Here is a 19,877-nt window from a genome sequence, read left to right on the forward strand (position 1 = left end):
TATATAACTTTTTTCAGTTCAATAAACAAGCTCGCACCAGCAAACACACACACACACAGAAGTGCTTGAAAATAACACTTGTGTGTGAGTGCCAAAAGGAAAAGCTGGCAATGCTTGCCAATCATAAACAAATATTTATTTATCTGACATAAGCACATTAGAGGAAGTGTTTATCTGTCAGAACAAACTCAAGCCCAACAAACACTACTGGCATGTCTGTTACCATTACATGTTCAACTGTGACTTTTAGAGAATCTATTTTGAATAAATCACTGAAATTACAAGTGTACAGTATATGTATAGCCTATATGTGTGTGTGCGGGTGTAAAACTCACCTTTGGTGCTTTCATCTTCAATAGGCTGTTTAAAGACAGTGATGTCCTTAAATGTACACAGGAACAAAACCACTTTGTCATTTTCATTTCGGATCGGTGCAATCTGCATGTAGAACCACACTGGAGTTCCTGCGCAAGGTGAGATGTCAAAGTCAGCATTATTATACCATAGTATAAATTGTATTTTATTGGATGACAATAAACTTATATGAGCACATATTTATGCCCAAATCAAAAGAGCTCACATCCAAGGACCTATGATAATCCAGTTGCTAATTATGGCTTGGATTTTTTTGGATTCAGATCAGGCAAAATGGCAAAGCTGAATTTTATACAGCCATTAGTCCAGTCTTCAGTGTCACATGATTCTTCAGAAATCATTTTAATATGCTGATTTGGCCCTCAAAAACATTTCTTATTATTATCAATGTTGACAACAGTCTTGTTTTTGCAGAAACCATGACTTCCACTCGAAAGTTTGGGGTCAGAAAGCTTTTTTAAATTTTAATTGTTTGTTTTTTTAAAGAGAAGTAAAGACATTTATAATGTCACAAAAGTTTTCAATGCCGTTCTTTTGAACTTTCTATTCATCAGAGAATAACAGTTTCCACAAAAATATTATGCAGCAAATCTTTTCAACATTGAAAATAATAACCATTATTAATAACTGAGCACCAAACCAGCATATTAAAATGATTTCTGATGGGTCACGTGACACTTAAGTAATGGCTAGTGAAAATTCAGCTTTGCCATCATATAAATAAATTACATATATTAAAACAGAAAATTGTTATTTTAAATTGCAACAATATTACTGTTACTTTTAATCAAATAAATGACAGACTTGGTCATAAGAGACTTCTTTCAAAAACCTTCTTTTTTTTTTAAATCAAAACTTTTTTAAAAATTCCACTTTTTTGACCCATAGTTTACATGGCAAAGTTTAATACATCAAGTCTCACTTACTGTTCTTTCTGTACAGCAGCACTTGAAAGCAGTTGGACTCATAGTTGTCAAAGGCCTGTCTCACCTTTTCTATGGTCTTCTTGTCTGTCAGCTCCCCATACATAAAACTACAGAGAGAGATTATTCAGACAGACAGACAGTAATCTCCTGTTTTCAAACCAAATCGTTCGGTTTAAGAAGAAAGTTTCGGTATGGTTTTTTAAGGAACTATCCCTCCCATCAATCCTTTGATTCAGATTTATAAAGATTCTAATGAATTCAGGAATTCATGCGAGCAAGTAAAATGATCAGAAGATGTTCAGGTTTCAGATTTCCACACTTTGCCAACAGACATGAATTACGGTCATATGTTATTACAAAGATTAAAAGATTACAGAAAAATCTGAGATTCATAGCCAACTCACACCTGAAGCAAAGTGTGACCAATTATGGCACGTTTGGTTGTGTTGCAGTCATAGATAACGGCTTATTAATGACACAAAATTGTCAAGAAGAGATGCTGTAAAGTGTGATATGAAGTCTCTAAGCCTTGGAAGACAGTATATCTGTGGCTCAGCACTTTATGAGAGCCACTTATTGAAATTAGATTTTTATATATATATATATATATCACAGTATGCGATGCCATATCATGGCTTGGCCAAAAAGATACTTTCATCTATTAAAACTTGAATTCCAAATTCCTAACACCGAACTCGTTTACATCATTTCAAAAAAAAGAATAATCAGTGATTTCAAGATTCGGTTTACATGTTACACTACTTTAGGCAGAACCTCTTGGTTTTGTAGAAATGAGTCCACATGGAACCACAACAAATCATTTAAAGCTTCAGTCTTAAGCTGTTTTATTGTTTTATTTAACAGGCCCCTTAAGGAACTGCAAAACCCGAGATCTCAATACAGCATGAACTGTGTAACATAATCCTACAGATTTCTATTGTCACACGTATATCCACTCACCTGCACGTGCTGCTTTTCTGCATGACCTCTGCTCTGTGGTATCCAGACAGCTTGCAGAAGCCGTCATTACTATAAACTACAGGCCAGTCCACAATCTGAGCGTTCCCCAGCAAGAAACTTGTCTCTGAAGGTTCAGAGATGACAAAGAATAAAAGAGGGAGTGGGAATTAGTGATCTGACTGCCACACACTAATGCATTCCCAGTCTTTGCTTCACAGTAAATGACTGTCACTGATCTACTTTAACATCTGGTGTACTCTCTATAAAGGGTAGACGTTCAAAAGCTCATCAAATTAAACTACAAAACGCTGTCATTCTTATTGCAGAATGTGAATGGGATGTTTTAAAACCTCTTATTAGATTCATATTCAAATCATTTTTTCACACTTTAACTATCATGTCTTATATAGCCTACTATAATCCTCAGATAAGGGTTGTTTGTGATGCAGTATAAAGAAACCAGACACAATTAGAGATGATGCTCCCTCTAGTGGTGGTAAACGCAACAGTCCGCAATTTGCTTCAGATCTCTCACAACCATCAAAGTGACTTTTCAAGCCAGTCCTGATGCTCTGCTGGCACAGAGATGTGGAGGGAAATTATATTGAGTGCCTTTTTAATCAGCTGAACGAGAACTGTCTTATTATTTAAACTGTATAGGTTATAATTAACAACACACAATGATTTAGTCAGTTACGCTGCTTACCGTTTGATTGTTTATTAGAATTAGTACATTTCTCCAGATGTTAAAACTGCTGTTTTTATTATTATTATTATTATTATTAAAGAACTAAAATCACTTGACTCAAAAAACACATAGATTTAAATAATTTAGTTAGCCTAGATAAATAAAAAAAAATAAACACTGGGAAATAAACACGTCTCTAAAATATTAATTCTGCAGCGCAGTGAGAAATTAATATTACATTTTGTTAGTGTTACGTGTTGAAGTGCATTCGCAATGAAAACTGCTTTATGTTAAAATATAAATGTAGTGACGAAAGAAGTTTCTTTATTTAAATAGCATTTTAAGTTAATCTCTCTCGAAAATGCCTCAATAATTCAGTGCATTTAAAATAAAACAAATCACAGTATGTCCAGCTCAGAGAACTGCAGTCTCTAAAATATAAAGAAAGTTAATGACAAAATAAAAGTTACAGCTTCGAAATGTTCCATTACAGCGTCCATGTTTCACATCTTAAAAATAATAAAAATGATTACCATACGAATAACCCATTAATCCCATGTTTTAAATTTGAAATACTGACTACTCAGTATGTAAATGCAGAGCAACACAGTGTAATGTCAAGTGACCTAATGCATTTCAGAAAGCATAAGCGTGCTCCTCACCACTCGAGCGCCTGACGATATTCTCCAGGAAAGTGTTTTGCGGTGCCACCAGCCCTCTCTTTCCGCCGTGCATCGTGCGGCTGTGTGTGTCGCGCTGCTCTCGTCAGGTGGGCACTCTCTGTGCGTGGAGTCTCTGCCGGCGGAGCGGGGAGGCTCATGGTAACGTCGCGCTCTGGCTGCCGGGAGCTTCTGCGTGCCACCCGCGCGCTCTGGGCTCAAAGCTACAAGTCGGTGGGCACGGGGAGCTCCCCGCGCATGCGCAACTGAGCCGACGCGCACAGGCAGGCGCTGGGGATCTCCAACACCAAGCGCGTTAAATGCGCAAGAGCGCACAACAACCCCTCTGCACAGAAAAACAAAGGATAGCTCTTAAACCTTACATGATCATACCTGACAGTAGCGCAAAAGGTATCATAAAGATTAAAACGTCAAGAAGTCTAATTTCTGTAATAGTAGCTATTGGTGAGATGAGAGGGTAGATGGCACAAAAACTGTATTTCAGTGCGTATGGGATTTTGAGTCAAATGTCCAATTACACAGTTCTTTAGCAGTTGTTTTAAATGTTGGTTTTAAAAATAGAATCCTCTTAAGGCAAGACACTGAAGGTGAATTGGGTAAAAATGAACTAAGTTAATAGTTATCGCCTTACCCAGTTAATTGATTACAATGATAATTGCAAAAATGTTTTGGGCTATTACAAGTTTTCTAAAATGTTAGGTTTAAATATGCAAGTGATGCATTATTTAATGAAATGTGCGCTAATTTGCATACATTTCTAGTACAAAAATTGAACACTAAATGAAATCAGTTTTTAAAATTCCTTTTGACATTAGTCAAATGTGTTTACAGAGGGAATTTTGGGTATCTCATTTTTGTCACTGCATAATTCAGAAAACAATTAGAACAAACAGAAAACAATATATTTTCACAATTTTTGGGCTACCAAAATGTAAAGTTTGGTGTGTGTGAGAGTGCTACTGAAGTGGTGATTTATGGCTCAATGTAGGAGAAAAAACTCATTTTTGAGAAAACCGCCTTTAGAAATATATTGTAATTGAAATCTGTTGACACAAATAAATAAAGTGCTATAAAAGAAACACTTAACAGTGTCTTTTGGATGTTTTCTTTCCACTAGTCCACTAGAAAAAACACCAAAAAGCCCAAAATCTCAATCTTGACAGGTGCATGAAAAAAAAACAGTGTAAAAAAAATGCGAAAGTAATTTGTACTAATACTTACAAATAAGCTATGTACTGTGCCTTTAAGCTACCAAAATGCACCCTTTAGGGATAAATAAGATAAAAAGGTGTACCATTTGAAAGGGTGTCATCCCAGTGACAGAGTTTTTTGGAGAGTTTAAAGAGGTCATATGATGCGATTTCAATTTTTCCTTTCTCTTTGGAGTGTTACAAGCTCTTGGTGCATAAAGAAGATCTGTAAAGTTGCAAAGACTAAAGTCTCAAATCCAAAGAGACATTCTTTATAAAAGTTAAGAGTTAACCACGCCTACCTAAAACGGCTCGTTCTAACACGCCCCCACATGTCTACGTCACGATGTGGGAAGATTTGGATAACACCGCCCAAATGTTCACGCAAAGAAAGAAGGCGTAACTTTTATTCTCGCTGTAGTATTGTTGCCACCGCCATGTCGTGAAGACGCTGTGTTTCGCTGTGAAACCAAAAGAGGACAATATCCGCTTCGTCATGCCTAGAGCTGATCCGTGCTGGTCGCTGAGGGAATACATCAACTTCGCGAAAGCGAAACTACTTTGTTTGGCCTTCCAAAAGAGGACACGACTAGAAATCAGTGGTTAAGTTGTATTTACAACACTGTTCCAGAACAGTTCAACCCAAATATTCAGATTTGTGCAGCACATTTTATGGAGGACTGTTTCCTGATCCTGGTACAGTATACAATGCCGGCTGTTCTGACTCACAGACTGTAAGTACGTTCTTTTCATATTTAAAGAATTTGGATTTAGAGTAGAGCTTGTTGTTTGTCATTTCTCCGATCACAAATGCAGACATGGTTTTATGTTTATGCGGTGCGATGCAATGCGTAAAAAGACAGTATAAGTCATTATAATCTGCAATTATGTCCCCACTGGATGCAACAAATGCCTCGTTTATAATGGGTTTTAATGGTTATGTCTCGTCGCTCCGGCCGGACAGGGCATCAACAGTATGTGAGGGGCGTAACATTTCCGTCACACGCTTGAGGTATTCGGCTAATCACAATGCACTGGATAGCTGGCCAGTCAGAGCACACCTTGCTTTTCAGACCGATGAGCTTTGTAAAAATTGACAAGGCGGGGCATGGAGGAGAAACATTTCATTACACCAAATACACAAAATAATGTTCTTTTTAGCAACAGCATATGACCCCTTTAAGAGAGTCGACTATTAAAAAAAATCTGTATTCACTTATCTGTATTCAAAGGACAAAATTAGCCTATGTCTGGTCAAGGCAAGTCGTCACATTTTATAGGGGTTCATTCATTCACCATTTATATATTTTACCCTTTACATTTTTGCTAATTCATAAATCGTTTTGTTTCACAAGTGTTTTAAGACAGTTCACAGTTTCCCATTGTGAAAACATGGCGCAAATAATGGTTGAAATATTCAATGGCATTTTTTAATAGCCAAGGTTTTCAGGTTAGTGTTTATATAAAAAAAAACATTTAGACACTTTAAAAAATAAACTTACCTTGAGAAATAATTATTGGAATAAAGTGGGACATCTTGCCCCAGTCTCACCTTTATAGAAAAAAAATATAAATTTAGAAGTTTAGTTTATATTATTTAAAGTTTATTTAATGAATAAACCTTTACCTTTGGTCCCCTGAATGCTTGAATATTTAGTTCCTTGTCTCAAGGCCTATGCAGGACAATGTTCTTAGTTGTCCTTTCCTTAAAAACAGCCCTGTCAAGATCCATTTGTACACAGGCTTACGCAACAGATGACAGCATGCACAAAAATCCACCAAACTCTGGATAGAGTTGCTTCTTTAAGACCCTGTATATCTGCTTCAGTGCTATCAGCTTGTGCCTGCCCTTTAATTTCTATTAAGCTTTAATCACTGAAGGCTCTCGCTCTGATGGGTCCCTCACAGAAACACCTGTTCTGCCCTCAGCCACCTGCCAACAAAAGACATGACTAATGGAGTGACAAAGAAGAGATTCATACTGAGTGAGTCTACATCAACATATTCCTTTAGTTTAAAAAAAAAAAGCAATCTGTTAAAAGCAATCAGCTTTGAGGTCTAATAGTAACATGATAGTAACATCTCAGATACAAGACTGATTAGAAGTGGGGACGGTGTAGTTTGGCATTGCATAATCCACACTTTGGCACTGCAGGGGTGCAACAGCAGTCACCAGGCTAATTGCAGTTTTTTAACTCGTAAAGATGCCCAGGTCAATGACCAAACCACAGGGTTTCCTGCCTACATGCAGAAGCACATGCAAAACCTCCTTTTCTGACATTCTGGTGAATAGGGCACTTATACGGTTACATGAGCAACATAACAGCATGTTATTAGGGGAAGTCTCACAAAAACATGTCCAGGCTCATGTTTTGCTTTTATAAAAAAGAAAGAAATAATAATTAATATGTTTTACGCAAACATTTATTTTTAATTGTAATAAATGTATAATATTTGTATGTTATTAAATATACAAATCTAGTTTTTAAAAAGCTTGTACACAAAAATTAGCAAAAACATGATTTAAAATTATATTAAATGTCAATAAAATATATATATATATTTTAAAAATCCATTACAGTAATACCAGCTGGGGCCCTAAATTTTAATGAAAATAATGTCATACTGCAAACATTTTAATGGTTCAAAAGCAGAGTTTATTTTCTTTAAGCTAAATATAGATTCTATTTGTATAAAGAAAATTAAGTCTATTTTAGGACCATTAAGATTTTTTGCATTTTTAATGGTTTTCATGCCACTTAAGCATATTAATTATATATTATATTAATATTAATTCAGTACTGGAATACTGGAAATCATGTTGTCCAGACAGATTGATTATATTAATGAAAAAAGTTATATTATGTATAATATATAAATAATGTAATAGAAATAGCAGTTGAGGCCCTCAATTTGCTTAATTTTCATGAAAAACATGGCACAATTCATAAAATGTTATAGTCCAAATGATTGTTTTATTTTTATCATGCTAAATATAATTTCTAGTTCCCCCCACTGATTTCGGCGAGAAATATGGTCTGGATATGTTATTGAGAGACTGTGACAAATTCACCAAGTTCATATCTTAATATACTGCACAGCAAAGAACAGAATGCACAGGAGAAGGTTCAAGAACTCAACATTTATTCAATCACTCACACTCACCAGCCGGTCGCACGCTTTGTCTTTGCAGTCAGAACATCATGTGAGACATAAAGTACAGATATTCATGACAGAGAGACAGAAATAAAACAAACACATAAGAAACAGGGATGAAAGACTGGGGTGGGGAGTCGTGAAGCGCAAGGACATACAATCATCCCAGTTGGGAAATTTAAAGGAGGCCAAAACTCATTCCTCAAGACATTATCTGATTATTACAGCTCTGTTGGTTCTTTAATGAGTAACACAGTTTAGGCTTGACAGCATGAACCTCAAGTGATCGATATATTCCCAGATGTTTAATAATTCAAGTTTCACTGTAAATGTCACAGACACAGATCACAGCGTTGTGACCTCACTCTACCTCCAGAGACGGCGACACGCTGTGTGATTGCAGATATACACACATTTAATTACACAAAGTCATATACACACACTATCTACAGTATTCACTCACACGTTTGCTTAATCTCTCAATCTCACTCACACTCTCTCTCTCTCTCACACACACACACACAAAGACCCTGGCATGTCTCCATTTCTCGGCATCCATTGTGACTGTTAATTAGCCCGTAAGCATATCTCAGTCTTTCTTTTTTGTCTCCCTATTTCTCTCTGTGGTGCCCATATACAGTCAGATATCAAAAGTTCTTCCTAATTAGAATCCGTTTGAACCTCACTAAAAATATCCTGTCGATAAGTCAGTAACTTCTGAATCTGAAAGCCCTAAGCAACTGTGACGGGGTCAGAGAACAAATGATAACTTCACAGACATGATAGATTTTCCTTTGTCGTTACACCATTAGCGGTCTCTGTAGCATTGCCAGACTTCCCTTAGAGGGCTGAATTACAGTAATGGCCTTTCCATTAAGTGAGCTAGATATATTAGAGTCAACATACCCATTTTATTTCTGTATTGTGACATACTTCAAAGCAAAATTGGATATTCAACGAAAAAATATGTAGGGTGGGACTTGATTTTATCCATCAGGATTTGATTAGAAAATGAAAAGTAGGCATCCCATACCAGAATGGAACAAAACATGAATGTGAGTTTGCAGTGAGTTTGTGAAGGACTACCAACTTTTAAACCACATAGAAGCTAAAGATTAACACTGTATCATTTCTTTTTCAAATACATTGTTATTCACTTTTATATAATTAACCTTTATTACCTTTATCTATGTTGCGGAACCAAACTACTATTCGAGCAGAACTAATAGTGTGAGTTTAGCACAAAACTACTGTTTCTGAATAATGGACGATGAGGGAGTGTTTGAAACTTGTTGGCATTAATTTTGCAGATCTGTTTGTTGCCACCAGTGGCACAGAAATTACATGCTTCATCATTAAATATTGCACGATATAAAAAAAAAACTGCAGTAGCATTCGCTGTTGGTTAACATTAGCAATAACCCATGTGGCCCAGGCAATGTTAGCTGAAAAGGAGACATATAAGAGGAGGAGCAAATTCCATTTGGGTATATTTTAATGAAAAAAAAGAGAAAAATTTAACTACTGCAGGTGTGTAGAAAAGCTGCATTATTTACAACAGTATTTGCTGTTGGTACAACCTATAACCCATGCGGCCCAAGTCTGTCAGCTGAACAGGAGACAATTAACAGGTGGAGCAAGCTCCATCTGGGTACATTTTGATTAAAAATGTATTAATTACAAATTTAAATACTGCACAATAAAAAAAATGCATTATTTACAATAGTAGCATTCACCATTGGATAAACGAACCCATTCGACCCAGGCAACGTTAGCTGAAAAGGAGACATTTAAGAGGAGAAGCAAGTTCCATCTTAGTACACTGTGATTAAAAAAATGTTTTATAACACAGCTTGAATTCAAATTGGATTTTCAAAACAATAACAGTTCCAAATATGGACATATTGTGTAACCCTGTGTGCTAATAAAACAGACATAAACGTTCTTCTTTCAGAAAGGTTTTCTTCCTTCATCAGAGTGGTCAGGTGAGAAGTTTGCCTCATGGTTCACTAACAATCAAAGGTGTGGCCAGTACAGTTCACAAAACACGGCTCGAGTGAACCACAGCACAACTCCAGCATCTGAAACTGACAGACATAGGCTACTGGCCTATTCCCAGCAGGGAATGAAATGAGAAATAACAGGCAGCAATCAAAGAGAAGAAGTGAAGATTTCCAAATGCAGCAGCATGGCTTTTCACAGCACGATTCAAATTTGTCTTTTAAACTTCAGATTTAGGTATGCCTCTATATTTAAGCACATCATCAACAGCAGCATGTCCCAGAACTGGCCTCACCTGGTGTAAGTGCTGTCACTCAAAGCAATAGTCTTCCTGGAACCAATAAGATTGGATGCCATACTCCTATACTAAGTTGTAATATTTGTTCCCTGAAGTCACAGGGTCCATGAATCGGTTTGTAAGCACTCAGATAAATACACGTCGTGCTGCTGTCGCTGATGTCGAGCACAAACCTGATCTCTTTTGTCTTCATGCTCGGGCTAATTACAGCTCTGCCCACGATTTCTGTCCATATTCTCAGATTCAGAGCCATATACACATTTGAGAACAGGAAGTCCCTTTTGCAAGAGCTCTCCTGGAAATATAAAAACAATATGTTCATTAGCACCATAAGCAGAAAGAATATGCACTACATCAATGACAAGAACCATTGAATGAAGCCATTTATAATTTACAGTAGTTCAAGACGATCTACATATACACTACTTTTCAAATGTTTGGAGTTGGTAAGATTTTTTTATTTAATGTTCTTGAAAGAAACCTTCTTACCAAGGCCGTCTTTATTTGATCAAAAATACAGTAAAACACGAACTTTTTTTGTTATTTTGAATGTGTTATAAAATTTTGATGGCAAAGCTGAATTTTCAGCAACCATTACTCCAGTTGTCACATGATCCTTAAAATTCTTTTTTTTATATTAATTATTTTTTTCAGGAATATTTGATGAATAAAAAGCTCAAAAGAACAACATTTAACTCAAAACTTTTGAATCATAGTGTAATGTTATATAGGCTATATTTCAGTTAGGGTGCATTAAACAGCACAAACGAATCATTTTTTCCATACCCGTCCCCTTCATAAAATTCCATAACCTGTAGGCCTACAACAGGAAAATATATAGTGATGCACATGATTAAATATTGCATTCTTTTATAAACTTATTTTATTATAATATTGTTTTTCGCTACTTAAAAAGGTCAGTTTAAAAAGAGAATCAGTGAATCGTTTTTAGAAGCGATTCATTTAAATGAAACGTCCAATTCTGAACGAAACGATTCATTAAAACGAATCAAACTTTTCTGAATTTCCCAAAAGAAAGACACAGTGCCGGTGTTTCCAGACTGGGACACAGTAAATTCACAGTACGATTTAGGTGAGTGAGTGTATTTGGTTATCATCAGTTTGCTTGTCTGTAAAGCAGCGTCAGCAATAGCCTACAATATTGTGATTTCTAGTCCGCTATACTAAAGTTGAGCAACTGTCGAGCTAATGAAAACTATATTTAGTAACGTCGCTACTTGTAGCCTAGCTAGTTAACGTTACTACTATATAGCTACACTTATATGGAGTATCCTAATGCACCACTGTAAAGACGGCCAAAAAGAGAGTGAGAGAAAGAGAAAGAGGAAGTAGAGCTCATGAGAGAAAGGGATCTTGATGCGATGTGACTCATTGACATTCAGTCAGGCCCTCATTAAATTAGTTAAAACACTCCTGCAGTATCCAGGGCTGAAATGTGTTTAATAGTCTCAAATGCTCCCTAATTACAATGATCCAGCCTCACAGGCACAGAAGTTCAGCAGTTCAAATCATTTTTTACTGTTATTCGGCTCATTATAGTCCAAGTGTGAGGAAGAGAAGAGATATAGTTCCCCATCAGACAGCCAGAATGCACAGGTGATGATAATACTGTAGCAGCTGCCTATAATGATGCCACAGGAAATATTCAACATTTCAGTGACAAGCCATGGTTTATCTTCTGTTCGTGTTCATGCAGTGTTATTAAAGAGATAGTTCAAGTCAAGTCAAGTCAAGTCACCTTTATTTATATAGCGCTTTTAACAATACAGATTGTGACAAAGCAACTGAACAGCATTAATTAGGAAAATAGTGTCAATAATGCAAAATGACAATAGTAAACACTCATTTTTCAGTTAAAGACAGTTCATCATTGAATTCAGTGATGTCAACATCCAGCTCAGTTCAGTTTAAATAATTTCTTTGCAATCATGTCAACGATATCGCTGGAAATGAAGTGAATTTTGTTTTTGTTTTTACTCATTTACTCACCCCCAGGTAGTCCCATCCTGTGTTTTCTTTCTTCTGTCAAAAGTCTATCTACACAAAATGAGCAGAATAGTGTTTTTTTTTTTTTTTCATCAGATGTTGTGTACTATATTATAGCACAGCTGGAAAGCTGTGTGGACTGCTAAGTATCCAGAACCAGAACTATTCATTTAATAATTGGGATTTTGTATCTTTCTGAAGTCCTGTCTCTTCAACAATTATAGTTACATCAGTAAAATCAAGACAAGGATAAAACAGTGCTCTTAATCAGTATAATCCATTCAATCTCCAAATGTCTGTGTCAAAATGTCTCAAAATGTGCATTTTAACTCCACTGAAACACTTTGATATGTCAGAGAGTTTTAGATCCAGCTCACTAAACATCTTCAGAAGACATTAAGACTGATTAAATATTCAGAAACGAATGGGGAGGGAGAGACGGAGAAGCGAACATAGAAGAGCAGCATGTATTTATATGGGAGAAAGTGAGAGAGACTTTTTTTTTTTTTTAATCCCATCGACCCGATCTCAAGTTCATTGCAACACATTAATAATGCATATAATAAACCAATATAAACATGTCAAGTAACCTGCCATAATTCAGCACTAAGGTCTGAAGATGATGCAAGGATGTGTTATTTAGTTAAGAATCTTGTGTGAGCGTTTCAGTGACAGACAGGAATGGACTGGGACCATCACAACCTATGTATATAACAAACTACCTGTTTAACCAGTTCAACTGGTGCCCAAAAATGGGTCCAGGTCTGTTTTGATCGCAAAAAGCATGGGAAAAAATCAGCACCAAATCAGAATATAAAAATTATTTCTGAAGAATCATGCTACAATTATTAATTTTTTCGGTTACACTTTATTTTAAAGGGGTCATATGATGCTGCTAAAATGAACATTATTTTGTGTATTTGGTGTAATGAACTATGTTTGTGCTGTTTAAGGTTAAAAAAACACATTATTTTCCACATACTGTACATTATTGTGTCTCCTCTATGCCCCGCCTTTTTGAAACGCATAAATTTTTACAAAGCTCATCGGTCTGAAAAGCGAGGTGTGCTCTGATTGGCCAGCTATCCAGTGCATTATGATTGGCCAAATACCTCAAGCGTGTGACGGAAATGTTACGCCCCTACCATACTGTGATGCCATGTCCGGCCGGAGCGACGAGACAAAATTTAAGGTGTCCCTGTTACAGTGTAATTATACATTTAAGTACTGAGTAATATTAATTAACTACATGTACTTACTATATGGTTAGGGCTATGATCAGGGTTTGGTTTAGAGTTATTGGCATGTAATTATGCTTAATTTATTGTTATTATAATAGTAAGTACACGTAACAAGGACACCTTAAAATAAAGTGTTACCATTTTTTCCAATAGTAATAATATTTCACAATATTACTGTTTTTACTACATACATATAGAAGTAGGAGATGGATAAATTAGCCAGAACATAATTGATTTTCAGTGGTTCACATTTGGCCTCATATTTGGTTGGAGCTTCTATCAGATTTGCATTTTCTAATGTTTAAAATGCCTTCCCCAAAGGGAATGATGTTTTACCAGGTTTCTTCCTGGGAGAAATCACAACCCCACACACATCCTCATCACCAGGAAGATTGCGTAAGTCTAATGAAGGGGAGATGAGCTCAGGAGAGAGTAGGAAGACCGTCTTTGTTTTCGGCCAATAACAAGACAGATAATTAGGGATTGTCGACTGGATGCGCATTCACAAGTTTTCTCCAAGACTAGTCACGCAATGTTTCATCAGGTTAATAAGAGTGCTATTTCACGACATGACATCACAACGGCGTTGTAAATCATCATTTGACTGAAGGTTTTGTTCTGCCACTGATCACAACAGAAAGCGAGCCATGCAGGGATAAAAGAGGGTTTTTTTTTTTTTCAAAAAAGTACTGCTATTCTTGTTTCCAAGGGTGATGTTAATTAAAGCAAGCAGTCACCCAAGTATGCCCTTACTTCCTATCCCCGTTCCTCTCCCTCCAAGTATGATCTGACAGGTTAATGCTCAAACTGAAAGAATAAAGCCTGCATATGTCTTAGGTACATATATACCTGCCAATTTCAGAGCAGCTCTGAATCCTTTAACCCCTAGGGAAAAATCCTGCCAGATCCTGCAAGCTCACACTTTAACATGCAAACCATCAGGAAAAACAACATCGACCTGCATCTAAAGACTACATGCGCAAAGGTTGAGGTTTAAGATGCACACCCAATGTTTTCCACAAAAGCAAAAGTATTGTTAGCTGGTTTGACATTTTTTTAATGTTGAGCTCTGCTGCACTCTTGTGGAAGAATTTGGTACTTGCGAGTAGAGGGCTGAATTTACACACACAAACTACACATTGTCCTATAAACAATTAGTCAATCACACTTGAAGTAACAGGTCAGCTGAAAAAGAACACACTCTTATTTATTCACCCTCTAGTCATTCCAAATCCAAGCTATGCAGTGTTGTACCCTGCAGAAAACTTTTTGAAGAACTGTTACAAAGATTTTGCAACAAAATGGTATTCATAGTGGCCAGGCGTCTAAAAAAAATAAATAAAAGAGTAATGACAAATTTAACCAAAGTTAACCAAATAATTGACTTGTGGTTGAGTGTGTAAAGAACTATTCAGACTGATTCAAATAGGAGTTCACTAATAATTCATGAGTCTTTTTGATTAATTCATTAGACCAGATCATGAGTCATTCATGACAGTGTGTGATGAGAAGTATGACTCATTGTCAAGGTTGCCAAACAGTAGCAGTTTGAGTTGAAATTAGTTGTTGGTTAAGTAAGTAACGAATCATTCTTACTAATTCAAACCGATAACACACCAGTTCACCAATGAATCTTGAATCTTTTTGAACGATTAATTACAAGAACTGGTTTACAGAAGCCATTCGTTATGCTTAGTAAGACTCATTGCGATTGCCATTCTGATTCAGTTCAGTTTGGGAACCAATTGTTCTTTGTGAAGCCGATTCACTGAAACTTAAAAGAATAGATCAATTAACAGAACCAAAGGCCATGAAAATTATTCAGTTTTAGTACTTCAGAAAACAAATCTGAACCATTTCATGATTTTCAGCTGCAATAATGCCCAAGTTTTCACATGGCTTTGGTGCCCAATACATATACCTCTCCTACAGATACACTTTCATCCGCTCACACACGCCACAAATAAGGCAAATGTGCATTTCATCTTTATCACAAAACAGGTTTAATTTAATATCTCTTTATTTTTTTAAAATAATTAAACATTTGTATTTATCCGACCCTTTTTAACTTTTGTAATCGTTTGATTTCTGGGGTTCAATTCTGACAAAGTTTACCACAGCATCAGTCCTCCACAATCCCCCTCTCACTCCCCCCAAATCAGCAACTAAGTAAAAAAAGGAAGAGAGAACAAATTCCACTTGGTCAGAAGAAAAAAAACTAAACAAAAAAACAATTCCTGACAAAAAAAAATTAAATAAACCCAAAACAAAATTAGAAGTGAAACCCAAGAAAGAAAAAAAAAAAAAATCCCAAGAGGTTGTGTTCAATCTTTCCTCATCATATACTGGATTCTCCTAAAGAAAAATACGCTAAAGGTTCTACTAGATACAGAGTATCAAAGTACTGCATTCAGATACAGTATACAGGTACTTAACACTGTAAGAAACTCCCTCACACACTCGAATGCAGAATGTGTGTGTGCACGTGCAGTTCAATTTCTCATGACAAGCATCTCCGGTTTTGCTGCTGGAATTCTGGACACCCGCTCCGATGTGTGTGTGTGTCCCATTTACTGGTACCAGTACCGGACTGGTGCTAGAGGTCAAACGAGTGTACAGGGCAGCACATTTGGACAGAAAAATAACGAAAAGGGGGTATTTATGACTTCCTCTTCTTTGCTGGTTACTGCATAGTGCCCTTTTGCGTCTCCTCAAGACGTCTACAATCCAGACCCACTGCTTTTATCCAGATGTTAACGAATAAACAAAGGTCCAGGATAGACTACTCTGCTTTCAGATATTCAGGACACACGGGTGGTGAATGTTGATCCAATTCAGAAACAGAAAGAGGAAAAGAAAAAGCGGGGAAGAGTAAGGTACATAGAGAAGGGGGCAGGTGAGGAAAGAGAGAGAGAATTGGGCTCGTGTTGTTCAGTAAGGATGGCCGAGGTATGTCAGATCAGTGGGATGAGATTCTCGGTTTGTTTGTTTGATTTTCTTAACAGCAGTCATTCATTTCAGTTCTACTGTCTGTTCAAAGTCCTTCCCCCTCCAGTACAGGTTTCTCTTGTTTTTTGCTTATTTTAATTTTTTTATTTCCTTTTCTCGTCACATTCTTTTTCTGCATAATATTTTTAAGGGGGGGGAAAAAAAGATAAAATAAAGTTATTTACAGTGCTTTTGAAATAATGAGACTGACGAGGTGAATCTACGGTAAAGTAAGTCGCACAAATACAGAAAGGAAAAAAATGTGGCCAACGTTCCGAGCGCGTGTTGGAGGCGTTGGGAAAAAGCGGTCCGGGAGAGGCGCGTCGTTAAGTGGGAATAATTCCGTCGCTCTGGAGGCTTCTCTTTAACTCCAGATCCTCCAACCTCTTCCACAGCTCCTCTCTCTCCTTCTCTTTTTTCTTCTCTCTGAGGAATGACAGAATGAACAAAAAAGCAAATAAATATGAGGTATATTTAACACCGCATGCATAAGCAGCATAGAAGTGAAACAACTACGTGTCACGAAAGTAATGAATACAAAAAAAACAGCTCACCTCTGACGATCTGACTTGTAAGTGGATGTGAGTTCATCAAACAAAGTGCTGTTCATTTCCATGAAGGCCTTCAGAACATTATAGACTAAAGCTACTATGGCCCTGAAAGCAGAAAAAGAGAACGAATTAGAATTAAGCATGATTGGACAGGAAATTATTAATTTAGTTAACGCTGGAGACAGTGAGGATAATGCTGTGTTGTGTATATCACATACAAATTAGGGCTGCACAATTAATCAAATTTCTAATCGTAATTAGAATTATGGATGCCACAATTATGTAATCGTTCAAAGCGGCAATTAATCGTTCAAAGTCTACTTGTTATTCTGTTTGCTTAAGATGCGTTTTTTTCTTTCTACATGCTATCTAAAGGGTTTTCCCATTATTTTCATTTTAGTTTTAGTATAACATTATAATACCATTCATATTTTTACTTTTTTATAATTTAAAGAAGAAACCAATCCGATGTATATTTTACATTTGAGGCTTAATACTATTGAAGTTTTTTTTCAGTTAGTGTTTTCAGCTTGTTTATTTTCATATAAAAATATGGCATACAGTTGCATCAAACAATGGTATAAACATCATTCAATGTAAATTGTGATAATCGTAATTAATAATCACAATTACAAGGGAATAATCCGTTTTTTGTGTTTTGTAATACAAATATACTAAATCTTTACATGGAGGCTGTGAAAGTACACTACTGTTCAAATGTTTGAGGTCAGTGATGTTTTTTAATGCTAATGCTCACCAAGGCTGATCACAAATACAGTAAAAATCAATATTGCAAAATATTATTACAATTTAAATGGGTCCTATTATGCCATTTGACATTTTCAACTTCCTTTAATGTGTAATGTTGGTGTTTGTGCATGAAAAAGATCTGCAAAGTAACAAAGCACATGAACTCCCTCAAACGCTGACTGCTGTCCTGAGTTTTTTTCCGGAAATGTACACATGACAGTATCCCTCATTTAAATTATTCCCGCCAAAGGCAAATGCAAAAAAATAAAGAGGAGGCCTGGTTTGTGTGATGTTGCCATGACCAAGAGAAACTGTCCACATATCTAATTTACTGATACACATGCAATTTCTTTCCCAGCTGTTTACTTTCACATACATAACCGACTGTTTGTGAACTTTTTGTGTTTTTGACATAACCTTGTGTGTATTTGACAGTTAACATTAAAGGGTTACTCCACCCCAAAACGAAAATTTTGTCATTAATTACTCACCCTCATGTCGTTCCCAACCCGTAAGACCTCCATTCATCTTCGGAACACAAATGAAGATATATTTGATGCATTCTGAGAGATCTCTGACCCTCCCATAGACAGCAATGTAAAATCAAAATCAAATCAAAGCGTAAATAAATGTAGAAAACGTATCCATGTGGTACAGCTGACACAGAACAGCATATGCTGTTTACGTTCAGTGGATACACTCCAAAATGGCGCTACGGTGACGCAAAAGAGACAAATTGTTGAATAAAGTTATTTTTGTATTCTTTGCGTACAAAAAGTATTCTCGTAGCTTCGTAAAATTATGTATACATAACTTACATTGCTGTCTATGGGAGGGTCAGGGAGCTCTCAGAATGCATCAAAAATATCTTCATTTGTGTTCCGAAGATGAACGGAGGTCTTACGGGTTGGGAACGAGATTAAGGAGCGTAATTAATGACAAAATTTTCATTTTGGGGTGGAGTAACCCAGTTTAAAGAGCCAACTCTCTGTGTACTCGTTTCATGTGTACGCTCAGAATAATAAAAAAAAAATCCTTAAAAAAAAATAAATAAATAAAAAATACCGGACCCCAAACATTTGTACAATAGTGTATAAATTGGACTGAACAGTCACTTTTACATAAAATTAACTACTCCATTAAAATAAACAAATCCGATTCGTACAAAAGTGTATATTTAATTATTTTTTAAAGGGGTCATGTTGCTAAAAAGAACATTATTTTGTGTATTGAAATGTTTATGCGGTTTAAGGTAAAAAAAAAAAAAACACATTATTTTCCACATACTGTACATTATTGTGTCTCCTCTATGCCCCGCCTTTCTGAAACGCATCGATTTTTACAAAGCTCATCGGTCTGAAAAGCGAGGTGTGCTCTGATTGGCCAGCTATTCAGTGTGTTATGATTGGCCGAATCCCTCAAGCGTGTGACGGAAAAGTTACGCCCCTCACCATACTGTGATGCCCTGTCAGGCCGGAGCGATGATTCAAAAACATGAAAACCCATTATAAACGAGGCATTTGTTGCATCCAGTGGGGACATAATTATGGATTATAATGACTTATACTTATACAGGATCACCACTGCAGCGCATCTGAGGGGAAACAAGAAAACAACAACGGCGTGCACGGGTACTTGATTTGCTGTAGTTAGTAAACTTTATTTAACATAACAGCCATTTATGCACAAATTAGATGTATTACATAAATGCCTGATATGTAGTTTATGCAGCTTGGCTTGAAGAAATAAGAGACCAACTCACGGAGTCATGTAAAATAATCCGTCAAGTCCTGTCCCAATAAAGACGTAACTTCGCGTGAATTAAATAATATGCAGCCATGAATGAGCGCATGTTGGAAATAAAAACGTTAAATTTAATTCTCTCTGTTGTCTGCTCATCATTAGTCTCGTGAAGCCGCTTACATATTGCTGTTCACTCACCGGGTTGATGTGGTTGATGCGCAGGAAATGCCCCGGCACGGCCACCGCATGTAACTTTTAACAAGATTCACTTGTTTAAAACACCCTAAATTGTATTAACATTTACTATATAACCATTATTTCGC

At 36.4% G+C, this 19,877-nt stretch overlaps 2 protein-coding genes across 2 annotated transcripts in view; both read right to left on the minus strand.

Moving 5' to 3' along the window:
• Positions 1–3,787, minus strand: part of kcnh5b (potassium voltage-gated channel, subfamily H (eag-related), member 5b) — a 51,065-nt gene extending 47,278 nt beyond the window's left edge. Inside the window, exons 1-4 of the mRNA XM_016295548.1 lie at positions 3,612–3,787; positions 2,262–2,385; positions 1,302–1,408; positions 336–464 (exon numbers count right to left, since the gene is read on the minus strand). Of these exons, the coding sequence (XP_016151034.1) occupies positions 336–464; positions 1,302–1,408; positions 2,262–2,385; positions 3,612–3,684 (433 nt within the window). The 5' untranslated portion in view covers positions 3,685–3,787. The remainder of the gene's footprint in view (positions 1–335; positions 465–1,301; positions 1,409–2,261; positions 2,386–3,611) is intronic.
• Positions 3,788–14,563: 10,776 nt separating this feature from the next.
• The window catches only part of LOC107602926 (serine/threonine-protein phosphatase 2A 56 kDa regulatory subunit epsilon isoform-like), a 39,716-nt gene continuing 34,402 nt past the window's right edge, over positions 14,564–19,877 (minus strand). Inside the window, exons 12-13 of the mRNA XM_016295549.1 lie at positions 17,065–17,166; positions 14,564–16,936 (exon numbers count right to left, since the gene is read on the minus strand). Of these exons, the coding sequence (XP_016151035.1) occupies positions 16,837–16,936; positions 17,065–17,166 (202 nt within the window). The 3' untranslated portion in view covers positions 14,564–16,836. The remainder of the gene's footprint in view (positions 16,937–17,064; positions 17,167–19,877) is intronic.

This window comes from Sinocyclocheilus grahami, unplaced genomic scaffold (assembly GCF_001515645.1).
Source record: "Sinocyclocheilus grahami isolate Dianchi unplaced genomic scaffold, SAMN03320097.WGS_v1.1 scaffold338.1, whole genome shotgun sequence".
Taxonomy (NCBI): Eukaryota; Metazoa; Chordata; class Actinopteri; order Cypriniformes; family Cyprinidae; genus Sinocyclocheilus; species Sinocyclocheilus grahami.